Below are 20,439 nucleotides of genomic sequence, written 5' to 3' on the forward strand. Positions count from 1 at the left end.
GTGCTGACGGAGAGCACCGGAACGCCGCTCCAGCTCTTCAAATATTGCAGTACCCATAAGGAGCCGTACACATGCCGCAGTGTTTGCGTGGTGGCTGTGTCTTTAGTTGTAAGCACAGTGGCGATCTGTTGTTATTAGCATCTGGTTAGCTAGCTATGCTAACGAATTTAAAGAGCTTTTCTACAACCAGGTGGAAGAGAGCTCTCTCCTGAGAGGCTCAAATAACCTCAGCTCAGTGAGGTTAAGGCACACCTTGATATGATCATTATAGTTATTAATGAGACATTAGAGACTAAATGAAAAACAGGAAGGCCAAATGAATGGTCTGTGATTTTAGTTTTTTTAAGCAGAGGTTGAGTTCAATCATTTGTACGACCCTCGGAGGATGTTGTAAAAATTGAAAGGAAAAAGGTTCCTCACCCCTGCTGTAAATAATAATAAAACCCCTTGATTTATAACTTAACATCTCTGTCTCCTTTTGATCTGAGTATATTATAAAGAATAGCCAGTTAATTGAAGCATGGCCTTTGTCAGATGGTATATTACGCTGTTTTTTTTCTGCTTCGAATAGTTCTCTCTTTTTTCACCATACCTGTGTTTGCATCACTGTTAAAAGGTCTTACATTTAACTGCAGGATTCCTGCATATACCCTGTATAACGACAAACTGCTAGATCAGCATAGCGACTGTTAGCTTCTTATTAAATGATCCCTTGTAGGAAGTAATGCAGGTTTTTTATTGTGAAAGGGAGAATGCAAACTGGAGGCAGACTGAAATGCATTTAAAAGTAAGGTTTGTAGGGAAACAATCTTAATGGAGATGGTCTCATAATTCTACAATTAACATACTATCAACATAATATGCCTCGAATTAGATAACGAATATCACCGCAAAAAATGCAACTCCCCCTTCGAACTCAGCAGTTAACAGTGCATGGTGTACACCCTGTTTTTACCTCTAAAGTTGAATTCTACTTTTTCTTGTTTACAGTTTTCCGTTGAGTCCTGTGAGGTAGTAACCTTGTTCTGTATTTGACGGAAACTGCAGACACAACAAAAACATTGGTAGCCCCCGGGGAGCAGACGGCGGTGGGAACGCTTTCTCTGAGATTTTGTGCCTTTGTGCAAAGAACAGTGAGATGAAAGTAGGAGCTGCTGAATTGGGGAGTGGATGGGGGGGGGTAGGTTGACATTACTATTTACCTTCCTCAGAGGGCCTTAGCATACAGTTGTGCTGCTGTCAGGTGCACCTCTCCCCCCCCCCCCCCCCCCCCCACCTGTCGTCTGTTTGCTCTCTGTGGTTAGCGGCGCTGCAGGCAGATAAACGGACGGAGAGATGCTTCTGATTATTTGTGTGGAGCCGAGGCTCGACCTGACGTGTGTCCTGTGGTTTCTTTAGGGACGCTATAACTCACTACCACCACACACACACTCCTGTCTATTATCTGTGTGTGTGTCCCGGGGGGCCCTTTAGCTCAGTCAGCATCAGCTCTAGTACCTGAGGGAGCTGACGGTGGAGCGGCACGCGCTGCCCGGCCCACCGCAACACCAGAAGCTGCTAATGAGCTACTGTTGTACACTCTTATGAAATATAATTGCATTATGGTGTGTAAATAAAGCCGGGGCGTGTTGTCACAGCATATGCTCCCCGGCTGGCCAAACAGGAACAACAAGCCGGGGGGAGGAGGGAGGAGAGAGGAGGCTCCAGGGAGAGGCTGAAACACGCAGGAGGACTGATTAGCTTCACTGAGGAAGACGACAGTTGATGGTTGTCTTTGTGCTGTAAGACAGTATCACCAAATGCATTGTGTTAGATATCAGCTCTTATAAGGGAGGTTTCATTTATCAAAAGTGCATCAAAGTCACAATATGAGCTAGTGTTGGACTAGTGCAATAACCAGATTCCATTTCATATTAAGTAGCTGGAAATATCTGAATGAAGTTTTATGGGGCAGTAGGGTTTTCCCTGCCTACAAAGTGTTTTACAGACTCAACAAAAAAAACATGTTTGGTACATATCAGTCAAAGTCCACTTTATTCTCAATCTTTCAGTTTGTGTGTACAGATAGAGAGATCGAAATAGCGTTTCCCACAATCCTGAACACAAAAATACAAATATATATACAACTATATGTATATCCTATATATACACAATCAACAGACACATTTATACGTATGCACACATTAAGACATACATAAAAGCACAACAATCAATATATACAAAATAACAGTCACTTCAATATCTTTGGGTCACACCATAATTGTTTGAATGTATTTTTAAAAGATGAGAATTATAATGCATTCCTATCATTTGGAATCATATCAAAATTGCAAATCAGTCAAAAATAATCACGATATGTTATTTTTATTCCAAGTCCTGACCTACAAATGGTATTATGGACCTTAAAGAGGCCTCTATAGAGCGCCGCAGTGACGCGTCCTAAAACCCGGAAGTAAACTCCTTCCAGTTCCTTCGTCAAAAACGCAATGCAATTTCTCCATAGGGTTTTGGAAAATAGCTGGAAATAAGGTCTGTGGTTGAGACGCATTGAAGAGACTGATCACGTTTTGTTCAGTCGGATAATCTCCACCTACTTTTATAATTTTCGAATCATAAATCTAGTCGCCAGAAGCAAAATGCTAACGTTATGCTATAAAGGAACTTCAGCAGGGTCGCTGCTTCAACGTCACGCCGACTTAAGATCCATATTCAAACACACAGACTCTAAATGGAACGAGTTGAAGCGTTTGTTTGAACAGTCTGCAGGAGGCAGGGACTTGCTTTCAAGCAGAACAGGGCTAACTAACTTAGAGGAGTGTTCACGTGTTCGACGTAATGACGTAAAACGGCCTCCACGACTTCTGTAGTCCTATTCAGCCACTTGGTAACAACCATCGTTTTTCAGACACGTCAACTCTTCAGAAATCACCAGTGGGGTCACTGCTGATGATTTAATGTCCTAGAACAAAACGTGATCCGTCTCTTCAATGTGTCTCAACCACAGACCTTATTTCAGATAGTTTCCAGAACCCTCTGGAGAGATTGCTTTTTATCGAAGGAACCGGAAGTGGTAAAATGCTAACTTACTTCCGGGTTTTAGGACGCGTCACTGCGGCACTCTATATGCTAATTTCCATGTACTTATTTGTATTTTGAGCCTCTACTGTAACATGTTTACCTGCAGACATCCTATATAACACACTACAAGTAAATGAAAACAACTAAAAGCCTTATTAAAGTTTGGTACAGATCGTCTTAAAAAAATCCCACCATCATCATTTTAAATATCTTCAATGATGATCTTTCAAAAATACTCATTCCCTCTAACATCACAAATCAAATCACAGTTGCTATATCAGTCATAATGAAACCACAATACAGTGTGTTAGATACGGCTATATTCAACAGACCCGGTCTCAGATTTCCCTAAATGAAGCTCCATGAAATCACTTGGCGCTTCTCCTCATGCTACTTGGCAACCTTCCTCACTACAGCAGGCTACAGGGAGCCGGGTGAGACGCAGGGAAACTAATTCAATAACATGCTCAGGACAAGAAGGTCCTTTAATTAATGTGAGCAACAGTTCTGCAGTCAGACTGAGAGAAACATAAGTGTTTGCGTAGAGTGTCGTCATCTCCATCAATGCCAGTGTTACTGTTGAGGTTCAAATGTATTATAAACAGAGAGAAAGCGCAGAAATGAATGTTTTTTAATGTCATTTCTTCTTGTATTGCAGAGGACGTTGTATATGACCCTTAGCTTCCTTCCTCTCATGCGCTTATTCAATACGCTTGTCTAAAATGTGTCTTTTAAAATGTTCAATCATATAGACAAGCTCATTCAGAATAAGCTGCCTTTTGTTCTCCCTGTTCACAGGTTACCTACTCATTTAATTGTTCAGGAAATGACTGGGTTTTATTTGAGTTAAGATAAGAAGTACTTTATTGATCCCAATTTGGGAAATGTTTGCGTTGCAGCAGGATACAAGACAAGGCATTGCACACAAGAGAAATTAAAAGAGTAGAAGTAAACAATTCAAAAATGTACATATCTCAAAATAGAAGTATTCACAAAGTGGAAAATGTACATGTTGAAATACCAATTTACAGTAAACAAAATATAAATCAGGATATTATATACATTAAGTGTGTAAGGAAAGGAATATCACATTCAATTCAATGTTCTGCTCCCTGTCACAAAGCAAGCAGACTTCTGTCAAAACAATTTGTATTATTAAAACATAAACAGAGACTTTGTAATGCTAATTAGCTTGGGATTACAAAACCAGTTCTGACAGCTGCATGCAACCAGCAGCTGCATGCAAACACCTCTGCCTTCACTCAAGACACTGACTCACTTAAAAAGAAGCTAGACAATGTGGTTGCTTATTCTTCATGTTTGTCCATTTATTTCATTTAGTATATATGGACTCGTGTGTGCATCAGGAAGTGTGGACAAACTGCAATACTCCTAAAAGTCCTCGGCTTGTAATTGCAACTCATATTTCTATGTTGTGCCTCTATTGAAAATCCTTCTTTTCAGACCATTTACATGCACACAAACCCACAACACACTGCAAACATGTAAAAGGCCTTCTTTAAAGGGGACCTATTCTGCAAAATCCTCTTCTTCATGTCTCTTCTACATCAACATGTGTCCCCTCTTCTTCATGTCTCTTCTACATCAACATGTGTCCCCTCTTCTTCATGTCTCTTCTACATCAACATGTGTCCCCTCTTCTCCATGTCTCTTCTACATCAACATGTGTCCCCTCTTCTTCATGTCTCTTCTACATCAACATGTGTCCCCTCTTCCTCATGTCTCTTCTACATCAACATGTGTCCCCTCTTCTTCATGTCTCTTCTACATCAACATGTGTCCCCTCTTCTTCATGTCTCTTCTACATCAACATGTGTCCCCTCTTCCTCATGTCTCTTCTACATCAACATGTGTCCCCTCTTCTCCATGTCTCTTCTACATCAACATGTGTCCCCTCTTCTTCATGTCTCTTCTACATCAACATGTGTCCCCTCTTCTCCATGTCTCTTCTACTTCAACATGTGTCCCCTCTTCTCCATGTCTCTTCTACATCAACATGCGTCCCCTCTTCTTCATGTCTCTTCTACATCAACATGTGTCCCCTCTTCCTCATGTCTCTTCTACATCAACATGTGTCCCCTCTTCTTCATGTCTCTTCTACATCAACATGTGTCCCCTCTTCTTCATGTCTCTTCTACATCAACATGTGTCCCCTCTTCTTCATGTCTCTTCTACATCAACATGTGTCCCCTCTTCCTCATGTCTCTTCTACATCAACATGTGTCCCCTCTTCTTCATGTCTCTTCTACATCAACATGTGTCCCCTCTTCTTCATGTCTCTTCTACATCAACATGTGTCCCCTCTTCTTCATGTCTCTTCTACATCAACATGTGTCCCCTCTTCTTCATGTCTCTTCTACATCAACATGTGTCCCCTCTTCCTCATGTCTCTTCTACATCAACATGTGTCCCCTCTTCTTCATGTCTCTTCTACATCAACATGTGTCCCCTCTTCTTCATGTCTCTTCTACATCAACATGTGTCCCCTCTTCCTCATGTCTCTTCTACATCAACATGTGTCCCCTCTTCTTCATGTCTCTTCTACATCAACATATGTCCCCTCTTCTCCATGTCTCTTCTACATCACCATGTGTCCCCTCTTCTTCATGTCTCTTCTACATCAACATGTGTCCCCTCTTCTTCATGTCTCTTCTACATCAACATGTGTCCCCTCTTCTTCATGTCTCTTCTACATCAACATGTGTCCCCTCTTCTTCATGTCTCTTCTACATCAACATGTGTCCCCTCTGTGGAAAGAGACTCTGAAAGTTTCAGGAACAAAGATTCTCTCTCTTTTTGATCCATTTCTATAAAAACCTGTCTGAAAATGAGCTGACCAGATTTTTGCCACTTGATGATGTCATCACGATGTGTTGTCTTGTGTAACCATTAGCCAATCAGCAACCAAGGTAACCCCCCCCCCCCTTATCACCTGAATCTCCTCCTAGAGCACCATTGAGTTCTTTGTAACCAAATCTCTCTCAGAGGGGCGTGGGGAGGGGCTCCTTATTTTCATCTAAAGTAACAGACAGAGAATCAGCACTTTGGAAACAGGGCTGAAACAGAGGGGATTATGGGTAATGCTGCAATGATCTGTTTGGTGTTTCAGCCAATCAGAGACAGGTTCTGTATATATCTGAGACCTGTGATATATTGATGAGAAACAGTATGATAGGGGACCTTTAAAACCCCCTCTCCATTGTGTTTACAAAAGGAACTCATGATTGCTATCTTCTTTCTGTCCTCTCCAAACCAGGAAGTCATTTGTCTGGTCATTATGAGGTGTTAATAGTTGTTGATGTGCTGTTCTGACCAAAACCCTGGATGTTCTCCACCCTTTCTCGCAGGCGATCCGCTTGTCCTTGGAGCACTCCCTACCGGTAGAGCCCGACGAGGATTCAGCCGAGCAGATCAGCAAACTGAGGATCCGCACGCCCAGCGGAGAGTTCCTGGAGCGGCGCTTCCTGAGCAGCTGCAAGCTTCAGGTCCTCTTCGACTTCGTGGCCTCCAAGGGATTCCCCTTCGAAGAGTTCAAGCTCCTCACCACCTTCCCACGTAAAAATGTAAGTCGTCGTCAACCTGGCTTTCTACTTAGCTACGCCTCACAAAAACATACTAGCATCAAGCTTTTGTCTTTAATGGGAAAGATTCAAGATTCAAAGGTTTTATTGTCATAACAGGGTCTTAAAAAGTACTAAAGGGCATTTTCCAAGGTATTACATTTACATGTGAGGTAAAGTGTGTCGCCAAGGTAACCGGTTAAAAAGTTAGTAACCACTGTAACATGTTCTATGTTTACTAACCCTTCTGACTCGTGCGTGACGTTGGAGGGACACTTAAAAAGAACTTAAAGGCAAACCCATCTGCTGGTTTTGGGAAGAGAGTTTATTGTCTTTTTTTAATAAGCCTTTTTCATGTAAAAAAACTGAATATATGTCCTAATTTTGGTGGATAAAGTCTATTAGATAAGCCAGCAAATGTACAAATAATGAACCCTCTATTTCTCTATTCCACTTTTGAAGTATTTGTATTTTAATGTCTGAACACACTGCTGCTTCTGTAACACAATCATGTCCCAAAATGAGATCGATAAAGTATCTATCTATCTCTCTCTCTCTCTCTCTCTCTCTATCTCTCTATCTATCCATCTATCTCTCTATCTATCTATCCATCTCTCTCTATCTATCTATCTATCTATCTATCCATCCATCTCTCTCTCTATCTCTCTATCTATCCATCTATCTCTCTATCTATCTATCCATCTCTCTCTATCTATCTATCTATCTATCCATCTCTCTCTCTCTCTCTCTCTATCTCTCTATCTATCTCTCTCTATCCATCTATCCATCCATCTATCTATCCATCTATCTATCTCTCTATCTATCTATCCATCTCTCTCTCTATCTATCTATCCATCTCTCTCTCTCTCTATCCATCTATCCATCTCTCTCTCTCTCTCTCTCTATCTATCTATCTATCTATCTCTCTCTATCCATCTATCCATCCATCTATCTATCTATCTATCCATCTCTCTCTCTCTCTATCCATCTATCCATCTCTCTCTCTCTCTCTCTCTCTCTATCTCTCTATCTATCTCTCTCTATCCATCTATCCATCCATCTATCTATCCATCTATCTATCCATCTCTCTCTATCTATCTATCTATCTCTCTCTATCTATCCATCCATCTCTCTATCTATCCATCTATCCATCTCTCTCTCTATCCATCTATCTATCTATCTCTCTCTATCTCTCTCTATCTATCTATCTATCTATCTATCTCTCTCTCTCTATCTCTCTATCTATCTATCTCTCTATCCATCTATCTATCTATCCATCTATCTATCTATCTCTCTCTCTATCAGGTAAGTTAATCATCCTGTTATCCAAGTTCTCTCTTTCATAACTGCCCTCACAAACAAGTGCTAAATTGATCTTCACTGCAGCAGAGTATCAGCAGGTGACGAAGTGTCCTCGGCTCTGCTGGAGTCATCCACAGCTGTAATTGGCTTTTGTCTGCGGGTGTAGAGCAGCAGGGACAAAAGTTAGGACCATCTATTGTGTGTCATTTAGTTTCTTCTTCTTCTTGCCTTTTAATCATTTCCCTTGTTTGCGCGCTGCCTCATGTGTCGATGCTTTTGTTTGCTCGTACCTGTGATGGAGCGAGATAAGCCGGCTGTTTATCCTCCACCTGCGCACACGTTTTGTCCACTGAATATTAATTAGCATGGGTCCATTGTGAATACAGTATGAGTGTGTTAGGATACAGTTGTCAGCACTAACAGTGGTATTCTCTGTGGCCGCTTTTTGTGCTAGCGAGCTAATGAGCGCCGCTTTAACTACCAGTTTAATTAGCCGTGCTGCTGGAAACACAATCAAGAGAGGAGTGTGTGTGTGTGTGTGTGTGTGTGTGTGTGTGTGTGTGTGTGTGTGTGTGTGTGTGTGTGTGTGTGTGTGTGTGTGTGTGTGTGTGTGTGTGTGTGTGTGTGTGTGTGTGTGTGTGTGTGTGTGTGTGTGTGTGTGTGTGTGTGTGTGTGTGTGTGTGTGTGTGGTGTGTGTGTGGTGTGTGTGTGTGTGTGTGTGTGTGTGTGTGTGTGTGTGTGTGTGTGTGTGTGTGTGTGTGTGTGTGTGTGTGTGTGTGTGTGTGTGTGTGTGTGTGTGTGTGTGTGTGTGTGTGTGTGTGTGTGTGTGTGTGTGTGTGTGTGTGTGTGTGTGTGTGTGTGTGTGTGTGTGTGTGTGTGTGTGTGTGTGTGTGTGGGCTTGCCCAGGCAGTGTGCCATCGTAGTCTGCAGAGACCGCCGGGGCACAAACACCTCGAAAACTAACACACACATTAACGCGTAGCTCACACTCTTCATTTCGTCACAATCACACACTTCAACACATGCACAAATATTTTCAAGCAAACACATGCCCCGCTCACAACTTTGTCACTTAAAGGATTCACAGTTGTCTCTTTATAATCAAGAGTAAACATGTGTTTGAGACAGAGATAAAGACGTGTCTGCATCGCAGATGAAATTCCGGCAAAAACAGGATGGGAGGATTAGAGGGGGGCGAGCAGCGAGGAGAGGATGGCGACTGCAGAACTCGTCGGGAAAAGAGAACGGAGCTTAAACAAAGAAAAGATTTCATCAGAGAAACAGTCGGAAAGAGAAAAAGGATAGAGAAGACAAGTGGGGAAGATATTAAAAAAGAAAAAGACAGGAGATAATTCCAGAAACAGAAAGGCGAGAGCTTTGGGGGGAGAGAGGAGAGAGGCAGTGCCAGTGTGAGGCTGTGAACACAGGCCCCGCTCTAATCCTGCAGCTCTGTGTTGTAATTAAATGAGAGGCAGCAGAGAAAGCCTCCAGCCCATCCAGACGCTCTCACTGTTGCTCTGCCAGGATCACAGGGTAGAGGATCCACCACTATTGCATTTGTAAAACCTTCTTTCCCTTTCTCCCGTTTTCAGCAGCTTTGTGCAGTGTCACTCTTTCTTTTGCTTCGTTTAGAGAATCTACAAGTTATGTTTGCCGATAACGACATTATCGTCCGAGGAAAAGCGCCGTATTGTCAATCAGAAAGTCTCTTATTCCCAATTTGCAAATCAACGTTTTCAACCAAACACCAGAGCCAGATTAAATCTTTGATTCATGATTTAGTTTTTAGCCGATAAGTGGCTATTAGTCTCCAATTTTTGGACTCAGTCTCTCCCCCAACATTTGGTATCAGTGGCTTATCTCTTCAGCACTACAGCAGGCCTTACACTGGCATCATTTGTACAAGGCTTAGCCGTGCTCAGGGAGCTAACCCTTCCTCCGTTTCTATGACTGTCAGCGAGTTTGAGGAAGGAGGGGGAGACTTTTAGTGTTTCAGTTTTCAGCTTTCCATTCAGGAATTCCCTTCCTTCTTCCTTTGATACTTGTTGAGCACAAACCAGCGTTAAAGCTCTTCTTCTTCTTCCGGCATGCACATGTTTAGACTGCCGGTAAATCTGTGAAAGCTATTTCCCCCACTGTGATACTGTACCCCATTTCTCCTTCTCTTAACCCTTCCTCCAGCTCTGCCGGGGAATGGTTCTTAGACACAACCTGAGATGCAGGACAAATAAACAGAGAAGCTCTGCGTCGTTCTGAAATAGATTTGACATCTGGAGTGTTTTGTTTTTCTTGTCCCGCTATCACGAAGGAATCGTACTCACAGGAAGAGCTGCGGAGGTTTATTTTTAAGTTTTATAATATTCTCTACCCATAACACAAAGCCACATGATGAGAAGGGGCTTTTCAGGGAAATAGGACAGTGTTTCTCAAACGGGGGTCCTGCAGATTGTGTTTCTGAATAACATTTGTTCATATAATTATACTATAAGGTATGTCGGACAAACCACCTTTTCTATTCAGTGTTCCTTTTTCAATGCAATCGTTAACTGCCGTTCAATTTCTGCAACAACCGCAATCAAATCGAATGGAAATCGATGTATGGAAATGGAAAATAGATGTGTGGTGAGCATGAGGCGTGATCTGAAATCACGGCGATAGAAGCAAATAAATCCCTGTTTTTAACTTAATTACAGAGCAACTTATTAAGAAGATGCATATTAATGCAATAGGGAGGCGTGTGGCGCAGTGGACTAGTGCGTTGGTGTTGGGATCAGGGGGTCACAGGTTCAAACCCCACTGCAGTCAGCATGTCGTTGTCACTTCACCCCTAATTACTCCTGTGGGGATTGTCCACAGTATTGAGTATGTAAGTCACTTTGGCGTCTAACAAGTGAAATGTCATCAATGCTGTCTTGGTGTTATTGCGTGGTGATCTCAATGGTTAGCCAGGAATTAAGTGATGGATTCTCAACATTAAATGTAGCATTTAACAGTTTTTCAGAGGTTATTTAGTCAATCAGATCAAAGAAGTCTTTGTGGTCCCAACCAGAAATGTTTCGCACAAGTCACGGCCGAAAGTAGGATTTGAAAGAGGGCATTTAACTAAGAAAAGTTGTATAAACTAACATTGGAGATCTTATGTGTTATCTGGGAGTTTAATTATTTGGCAAATGCATAGATTGTGATTATGGTGCATTTTAAGATTCTTAAAAATATGGGTGACTCTTTTCAAAGCAATGAGTATTTTCTGCATTTCCTAAAACACGTCCAGAGGGAATCTTTAGTGTTTAAAAGCCGAGTCGTACCCTGAGGAGCTCCGCCCCCTCCTCACTTTCATCCTTCTCCTTCCAGCTTTCCCTCCCTCTGTCTCCCTTTTCCCTCCTCTTTCCTTTCTTACTCCCCCCCCCTCAATTATACTTTTGTTTTGCTCTCCAGCCTTTGTATCTTTCTCCGTGTGCCTTCTCAACTCCCTTTCTCTCGTAAAAAAAAAAAAACCCCACCCTTTTAAAAACATTTTTCAAGCATGCTGTCTGTATGTTCTCGTATTTTCCTCGCTATGTCGTCTTCTCGTCTCTCCCGTTCCTAGTTTTTTAGTTCCCCCCCCCCCGCCTGGTTTGTTCGGTGCTTTTTTCCTCCTTTGAAGTGCCGCGTTGGGCTTTCTGTTCTTTCTGTTCACGCCCCGGCGCTACGTGCTGTCAGCGCTCCTGGCAGCAGATAATGATCCCCCACTGCTTTTGTAATTGGCCAAATAAACACTTGACAACACTAGTTTAAAAACAGACAAGTTATTTGGTTTTAATTAACATAGTCGGGCCTGTAATGGCTTCATTAAAAATGCGTTATTTCAGCTGCACATTTGATTATGTTGGAGTCGGACATCTTGAGGGCCTGTGTTTATTTTCCTTCTCGCCTGAGCGTCGCTCCTCTGTTATCAGTGAGTTTTATTCATATGAATCAACAGTTATGGTATTTATTTTAAACTTCACGTTAAGTGCTATTATTTATTTTTTAACCGTTGAAATCTGCTGTTTTAAAATAAGCCAAATACACTTTATTTGATGCCATAGGAAATTAAAGACAAAATATCAAAGATTGCAGAGAAGCACCATCTGTCTTTTAATTGGTTCCAGTTTTAAAATTAGGCTTTTTAACGCTGAGCCTCCAGATATTTTATAATCCCTCCTCAATTAATTTGTGTATTTTTTGCCTGGAAAACGCTCAGATTAGTCATATTTTTAAACAACAGTCTGTCCCCAATTAAACTCAATGATTGATTTAATTTAACCAAGGTTACATTAAGTACAAGTGCTACGTTGTGACTGTCTTGTATTTAACTTTGTTATCATTCGATTACAATAAATGTACTTTATTTAAAACATAATTGAATAACAAATATGGGTTATGTACATCAGTAGAAATATAATAACGTGTATTTTTAAGAGGCACATGAGTTAAAAATATAACATAATACAAAATGAACATTAACAGTACATATTGTATACAAACAGTAGAAATATAAACACAATAAATATATGTATTTATGTACGTAAGTGTGTATGTATGTCAAATATTGTAGTAGATTAGATATACTTATTTTACAAGGCATTGATTACAAGTTAAAAAATAAACACAAACGGTAATATACATATACAACAGTAGAAATATAAATACATATATGTAATGCAAGATATGTATATATATATACATTTGTATATATGTACGTACATTTGAGTAGATTAGATTGGCATCAGTTAAAAACATGATATAACAGAAAATGAACATTAATAACAGTACATATACATATTTATAGTCACACTGTTGATATGTATATATGTAATAATACAAATGTTTTCATGTATGTACATTTTAGTAGATTAAGATATACTTTTTTTAAGTTAAAAACACAATATAGCTAAAACTAAACTGTAAATATATACATATCAACAGTAGTAACAGAAATCGAATAGGAAATAAATGTCAGTATACATGTATTTATGTATGCATGTACTTGGGTTTGTGTGTACGTTTTGTATGCATGTATGTACGTTTAGTATGTATGCATGAGCACAGGAGGAGAGGAAATGGCTTAGGCAGAGCGGAGGAAAACAACAGCTTTGTTTGTTGACAGATGCCTCCATGCTTATGCTCTGTTAATTGGATAACAATGTAAACAATCACCGATGGCGCCCGTCTCCTGTGTCAGTGTGGCATCTTGTTTCCCTACTTTTCTTTTTCAGAGTCAGATGCTGCTCTGCTCCCGTCGGCTCTCCCTGGTGCACAAACTCATCCCAGAATTCACACACACACTTATATGTAGACCGCAGTACACACACACACACCTGCTCCACCCTCAAAGCCTCATTTACTCCTACCTGATGCTGTGGTGTCACAACAGCCTGTCGGGTTCATTAGCATGGCAGCCATTTGCTCCCGAGGTGGGAAAAAAAGGAACGCAGCATCCCTGTTTCCCCGCCGTTGGGATGGAATATGTTTGCAGCAAACACACACTCCTCATAAAGACACACACACACACCATTGCAGCTCTCTTCGTGGCATCTTGCCGCCCCGCTGTGCTGCGAGGCGGCTGACGAGGCGACGTGTCGCTCCCTCCCTGGGACCCCGCTGAAAAGTCAAGTCTAAATGACACGTTGAGATGAGGACAAGGAGATGAGGACAAGGAGATGAAAGACACGGAGTCAAAGAGCGCCGACGGGCACATGGGGTGACATTTCCAAACACCCATGGGAGATGGAGGGGTTGTCTGGTGCCGATACGTCTTCCTCACCTTCGCCTAATTTACTTGCCTTTCTGTTTTCACCCTTTTTCCCTCGAACACCATTTTTAACTCTGATGTTATGATCATTTTGAGTGTTTTATCATATCAATGCTCTTGTTCTCAAATAACAGTTTGTATAGTAGCCAACATCCGGTCATCTTTGGCAAAGGAGGGATAATGTTGATATGATTATATGTGGTTCAAAATATCAGCATAATTACAAAAAACTATGAGTGGAAATGGATCTGAATCACGGAGACAGTAAACATTTAAAAACAGTTTTTTTAAAGACATAAGGTGATCTAACTCTTACCCTGCTGCGTTAAAGTGGTTTGGAAATAATTGGAAATATGCGTTTCTGACTGTTCAAATATTAGAGAACATCCCCTCAAGTCGTAACAACTAGGAAACGGCTTTTAATTGTTGTTTGAGTGCTCTTGGCTAAATAATACAATACTACTCTTTAAAGGTCCCATGCCATGCTTTTCCGGTTATCACCCGTCCCCTTGTTGTTATGAAGGTTGTTCTGCATGTGAACAGTCTGCAGAGTCACAAACCCTCAAAGTACACCCTGTAGCGAGTAAAACTTTAACACAGAGAAGACCTGTCTGCTGCCCCAGAACGCCTCGTTGGACATTTCCATTGTTTACTTCTTGGGTATAGTGACGTAACGGCTCCGCGGATTGGTTCTTTTGGACCAATCCGCGGAGCCGTTACGTCACTATACCCGAAAAAACAAGCCGTTCCATTTGGACCAATCAGCGGACTTCCTCACACACACACACACACCCATCGTCGGGACACTGTGAGCTGGCTCACTGGTGTGGGGTCGGCGAGACACCGAGGAACTCAACCTGGGCACACACACAAACTCCCAGCCAGGCTGCGGGTGTGTGTGTGTTCGGGCTGGGTTTCGCTGTGTCTCGCTGTCTCGCAGACGGCCACTGGGCTCACAGGGAGGGAGCCAACAAGCCGTTTAGGACAGAGAGTGAATACACAGACTATACAGAGATGCTGTGAGAAACCAATGTGAGTTTGGAACATTGAACAATATACATTTCTTCTAGTAGACGTCAGCAATGGAATTATGATCAGTAGAAATGGCCATGGGACCTTTGGACCTTTAAGATACTACACAACTTCTTTGTAGCATCCGCCTTGTTTCCACATTAAGACTTAAAGCTCGTGAGCACACCATGAGCAAGTGAATGCACAACAACGTCTACACTCTCTATTCCTAGTTAGAGATGTTTGAGTACAGACAAGAGTAGGGCTGCATCTACAGTTAATCAAATATGTGTTAAAATACAATTTGTATTGAAGTATTGTGGAGCTGGTGTACAAATAGTATTGTACAGACTTGTTTGGTGCAGATCCTCTTGAAAATGTCACACATTTTAACATGTTTTTCAATGATAATGAGGGTTCCTCATCAATTCCTGCTTGACGTTAATTGCCATATCGGTCAAAAACAATCGCATTTAGTTATTTCTCCAAATGGTGCGTCCCCGATCTCTTTAAATCTTCTTTAGGAGTCAGCAAAGACGAGTTAGATTTGTGTTGGATTTCTGCATAGAGCTGGTTTTGTTATTTTATGTTCAGATTAGATATGCCTCTTCACATTTTCCTTCAGGGTTCCCGCTGATCCTTAATAAGTCTTAAGAGTTATTTCATCTACAAATATCGACTTAATTAATTCAAGAAGTCATATGCACATAAGCTACAGTGTGTAATGAGTTAACATATCTTAAACCATTCTTTAAAACCACATAAAAAAGGAAAATATATATACATTTTTCTACCTGAAACCCCCAAACTATCTGAGAAATCTTTAAAACACTAAAGAGTTAGTCTTAAATGTATTTCTGAGAGGCATTTAAAAGTAAAAAAACTCTTATTTTAAGTAGTCACCCTGTTTATAACCACCAACAGACCTTTTCTTGTACTTCTCTTAGTAATGCTTTAATATTCTCACTCACACGCCACCTGGATTTGCACTTAGAACACTGAATTGTTACGACACTTTCAAAGACCAGTAGGACATTTTGTTTGCAGGATTGACTGTCGGTGAAGTTGTGGTTCATTTCATGGTCACATCTCACCCCCTACAATAGTCCGATCTCTCCACTTGTTGTGAGGTCGACCTTTAGCACCCCCCCCCCCCCCCCCCCCGACCTTCAGGTACAGGCAGCGGGTTAATTATCGCGCTGTGAGGTTAGAATAGGAGCCTAATCAGAGGGCTGCAGTCATCAGATAAGCCCTGAACACATCTCGGTGTCACAGCACCTCGCCCCTTCAGCCCAGGTGTTAGATTGGCCCGCTGTAACACAACCCCTCCAGTGATTAGCTCACATAAGCTAAGAGAAAAACACAGGTCATCCTGCAGTAACTCCATCAGCTCCGAGGTGGGTGGCGCTGCATTATTCCTCCGCTTCTACACAATGGCTGTCATGCAGCGCAGGTAAATGTTTCTCTGCTCGACACCATCAGATACCTTCCTGTTTGACCTTTGGCACGGCTGAAATGAGTCATTATTAGCCATCAAAAACGCACCTCTCAATCTCCACACACACACACACACACACACACACACACACACACACACACACACACACACAGCATTTCTCATAAACCAAACTTGACCAAAACTCCTTAATGCTCAAATTGAAGGGATTTGAAGGACTTTTTTACTGACTTATGTTGAGGGAAAGACAAGATATATACACACACACACACACACACACACACACACACACACACACACACACACACAGTCTCTCTGTCCTGTAGCCTTCATCAGTTTGTTCTGGATTGGAGCCCTCTCTTTAAGAAAACAAACGCGACGGCCCTCTCAGGGAAACGAGGCTCTCGCTGCTCAGATTACTGCCCAGACTCTTTTTAAACATGGTGTTAGAATAATACACACTCTCTTACAAACACACAGTGAACTCAGCAGTAACACTGTTCTCCAGTCAGTGCATACATGGTGAGACGATCACTGATGTAGAAGGACTCAGGCCTTGTCCAAACTAATACAGAGTTAAACTGGAGATTTGAAAACCTACTTAACGGTGCGGCATTACCCTGCAGAGTATAACGGTGGGTTTTGTTGTGTTTCTATTTTGCGGAGCCTTTTTGTTCCATTCTCTCATCATGGTGTTTGAAAAAGCAGCTCAGTGTGGAAGGCCAGAACATGCGAGGCGTTAAGAAGCGAGAAAACAGCGGATGGATTAGTCCATTGGCTGGATTAGTCCATTGGCTGGATTAGTCCATTGGCTGGAAAGTACCGACAAATTAAATGAGTGTTTTTCTTGTTGTTTTTAAACACCCACACATTTGCTCGTACCGTCTCCTCAAATGTGTGTATTTTAAATTGTTGAAAAAGTTATACAATGATTTCAAAGATGACTTTACATAAATGAATGAATTTGAAGATTATAATTTGGGATATGGGAAGTTTTGATGGCCATTTTCTCTAATATTGTTTTGATTGAATGATTAATCAGTTAATTGAAATAATTAGATTTCAGATTCTTAATTATTTTTGCAACTTTTTTTCCCCCTTTTATTTAGTTTGATAATTATTTTAGAATTATCATTTATTGTGTTTAGACTTAGACATACTTTATTGTCATTTCAACAAGACACAGAGTGTACTATTAAAACGAAATGTTGTTGTACTGGCTTACAGGAACAGGACCATATAAAAACTTGCTAAAATTGTACATATAAATAAATAATAGTGACGTGGTGCTGATAAAATTAAAGATAAAGTGTGTGTTTCAAATATAAAGACTTACTATACATATAAATAAAATGGACATACTATATAGAAAATATGTGCGCTATTTTGTTTCATAATTATTATTTATTTATTTATTGTATTTAATATTATTTTTAAATCTTATTTACCTAACTTTTTGATTATTTTATTGTATTTATTTTCTTTCTTATTTGACCTTAGAATCATGTATGTCATTCAAGTACACATGCTGCTAACACCTCTGACTTTGTTACTATCATTTGCCAAATTGGTTTCTTCGCACTTTTGCGGCTTTCACACCAGCGCTTTTCCCTTTCTAGCTCCGAGCTTTTCTGGTTCAGCTCCGGTTTCCCTTTGCTGCTCCCGCTCTGTTCACACCGCCCAGAGCTGCCGCTGCTGCGTCATGACGTCACCGTTTACGTGCCTGCTTCATAAAATCCAAACCGCGCGGAAATCCCTCACATCGACAACAACAACAATGGCCGATTGTATTGAAGCGCTGTTCGCTTTGGTTATCCTCTTACGAAACGAAATGGAAGGCATCGGACGACTTTACAAGGGACGACTTTACTTTGAACTTTACAAACATCACATGCGAAATGCAAGACTTCTTTGTGGTCTTCAGCATCTACTTCAACCCGCTCAGCGTAAGAGAGACGTAAGCGACGCCACCTCTTAGCTCCAAAGCTCTTGCCTCTAGACCGACAATTTTTTGGAGCTGGAAGTGAACCGGATTCCGGAGCTAAGAGGCGGTGTGAACAGGAAAAACCGGTATTTTCCAGGCTCCAACTCCGAGCCGGAGCTGAAAACGCGTTGGTGTGAAAGGGGCATTAGAGACCGCAAATCTGTATTATTATCATAATAATGAATATGTCTTGGTCCCTCCTCAGATCACTCAGCTGGACCCTGGTGCAGACCTGCTGGAGGCCAAGCTGTTCCCCCAGGAGACGCTCTTCCTGGAGGCTAAAGAGTAGCAGCGAGTCCTCAGAGCGCTGAGAGGACCGACTGATGAACTGACCGACTGACACACACTAGTCACCGAGCATGGGCCCCACCAGTCCGGGCCTACACACACACACACACACACACACACACACACACAACACACACAAAACAACACACACACACAACAATCCTCTCAGACGTACATAAGTGCAAGTAAGCTTCTCTGCCCGCTCGGCCTGGTCGTGGCACCTGAACGCCTCGTGCTGCACAGAGGAGCAAAGACAGTATCACAAGCACACAGCCAAACATTCACCTCCCCAAAATCTCTCTCCATCTCTCTCTCTCTCTCCATCTCTCTCTCTCTCTCCCTCCATCTCTCTCTCTCTCCATCTCTCTCCCTCTCTCTCTCCATCTCTCTCTCTCTCCATCTCTCTCTCCATCTCTCTCCCTCTCTCTCTCCATCTCTCTCTCTCTCCATCTCTCTCTCTCTCTCCATCTCTCTCTCCCTCTCTCTCTACATCTCTCTCTACATCTCTCTCTCTCCCTCCATCTCTCTCCATCTCTCTCCTCCCCTCCATCTCTCTCTCTCTCCTCCCTCCATCTCTCTCTCTCTCTCCATCTCTCCCTCTCTCCCTCCATCTCTCTCTCTCCATCTCTCTCCCTCTCTCTCTCCATCTCTCTCCCTCCATCTCTCTCTCTCTCTACATCTCTCTCTCTCTCTCTCCATCTCTCTCTCTCTCTCTCTCCCTCTCACACCCTCACACCTCTCACACTCATCACGACTTCACGTTCCTAACTGCTGAGTCATGGTTTCCTCTCACAACACAGTACGATAACAGCATTGAGAGACTGAGAATCGTTGTCTGTCACGGGACAAAACAAAAAAAAACAAAATAAAAAAGAACATTGAACTCGTTCCCCTTGTTTCCACATCCAACACACCGAGGCTGCTTTTTTAGAAAATGTTTTTTTTTTTGTGTTTGGATTCTAAAAAAAATGAATAAAATGGCGAGAAGTGATGTTGCCGGGCAGAATTCGGGGCTGTTGCATCTCCACCTGTATCTCCTCCCTTAACCTTTCCCCCCTCCCCCCCCCTGTCCCCGGTTTGACATCCACCGCAGGCCAATGGATTGATCAGTTTTCTTCTTTTATTTTTTCTCTTGATCCTTTTTAAGTTTGATGCTGTATTAGTTTTAGTTTGATATACATTATATAAAATATATGAATATGAACATCAATTCGTCTCGAGCTTAAATCTTTTGACCCACCCCTGTTCTTTCTTTGCCTGTTCAAATTGTTCAGAGGTGGAAGAAGTACTCAGCACTTGTACTTGAGTAAAAGTAGAAGTACTCAGATCTTGTACTTGAGTAAAAGTAGAAGTACTCAGAACTTGTACTTGAGTAAAAGTAGAAGTACTCAGATCTTGTACTTGAGTAAAAGTAGAAGTACTCAGATCTTGTACTTGAGTAAAAGGAGAAGTACTCAGATCTTGTACTTGAGTAAAAGTAGAAGTACTCAGATCTTGTACTTGAGTAAAAGTAGAAGTACTCAGATCTTGTACTTGAGTAAAAGGAGAAGTACTCAGATCTTGTACTTGAGTAAAAGTAGAAGTACTCAGATCTTGTACTTGAGTAAAAGGAGAAGTACTCATATCTTGTACTTGAGTAAAAGTAGAAGTACTCAGATCTTGTTTTTGAGTAAAAGTAGAAGGACTCAGATCTTGTACTTGAGTAAAGTAGAAGTACTCAGGTCTTGTACTTGAGTAAAGTAGAAGTACTCAGGTCTTGTACTTGAGTAAAGTAGAAGTACCAGAGTGTAGGAATACTCTGTTACAGTAAAAGTCCTGCATTCAAAAATGTTCCTCAAGTGAAAGTAGAAAAGTATTCTCATCAAAATATAGTGAAAGTAACGACAGTAAAAGTAGTCGTGCAGATTGGTCCATTTCAGAATAATATATATGATATGTTTTATAATGATTGATAATGAAAGTGTTC

At 41.5% G+C, this 20,439-nt stretch overlaps 1 protein-coding gene across 1 annotated transcript in view; it reads left to right on the plus strand.

Annotated features, from left to right (window-relative positions):
* Positions 1–18,872, plus strand: part of faf1 (Fas (TNFRSF6) associated factor 1) — a gene marked incomplete at its 5' end in the record, with an annotated part of 105,391 nt that extends 86,519 nt beyond the window's left edge. The window contains 2 exon segments of the mRNA XM_034233163.1: positions 6,447–6,662; positions 18,391–18,872. Of these exon segments, the coding sequence (XP_034089054.1) occupies positions 6,447–6,662; positions 18,391–18,474 (300 nt within the window).
* Between the last annotated feature and the right edge of the window lie 1,567 nt (positions 18,873–20,439).

The sequence above is a fragment of the Gymnodraco acuticeps genome, unplaced genomic scaffold (genome assembly GCF_902827175.1).
Source record: "Gymnodraco acuticeps unplaced genomic scaffold, fGymAcu1.1, whole genome shotgun sequence".
Lineage (NCBI taxonomy): Eukaryota > Metazoa > Chordata > Actinopteri > Perciformes > Bathydraconidae > Gymnodraco > Gymnodraco acuticeps.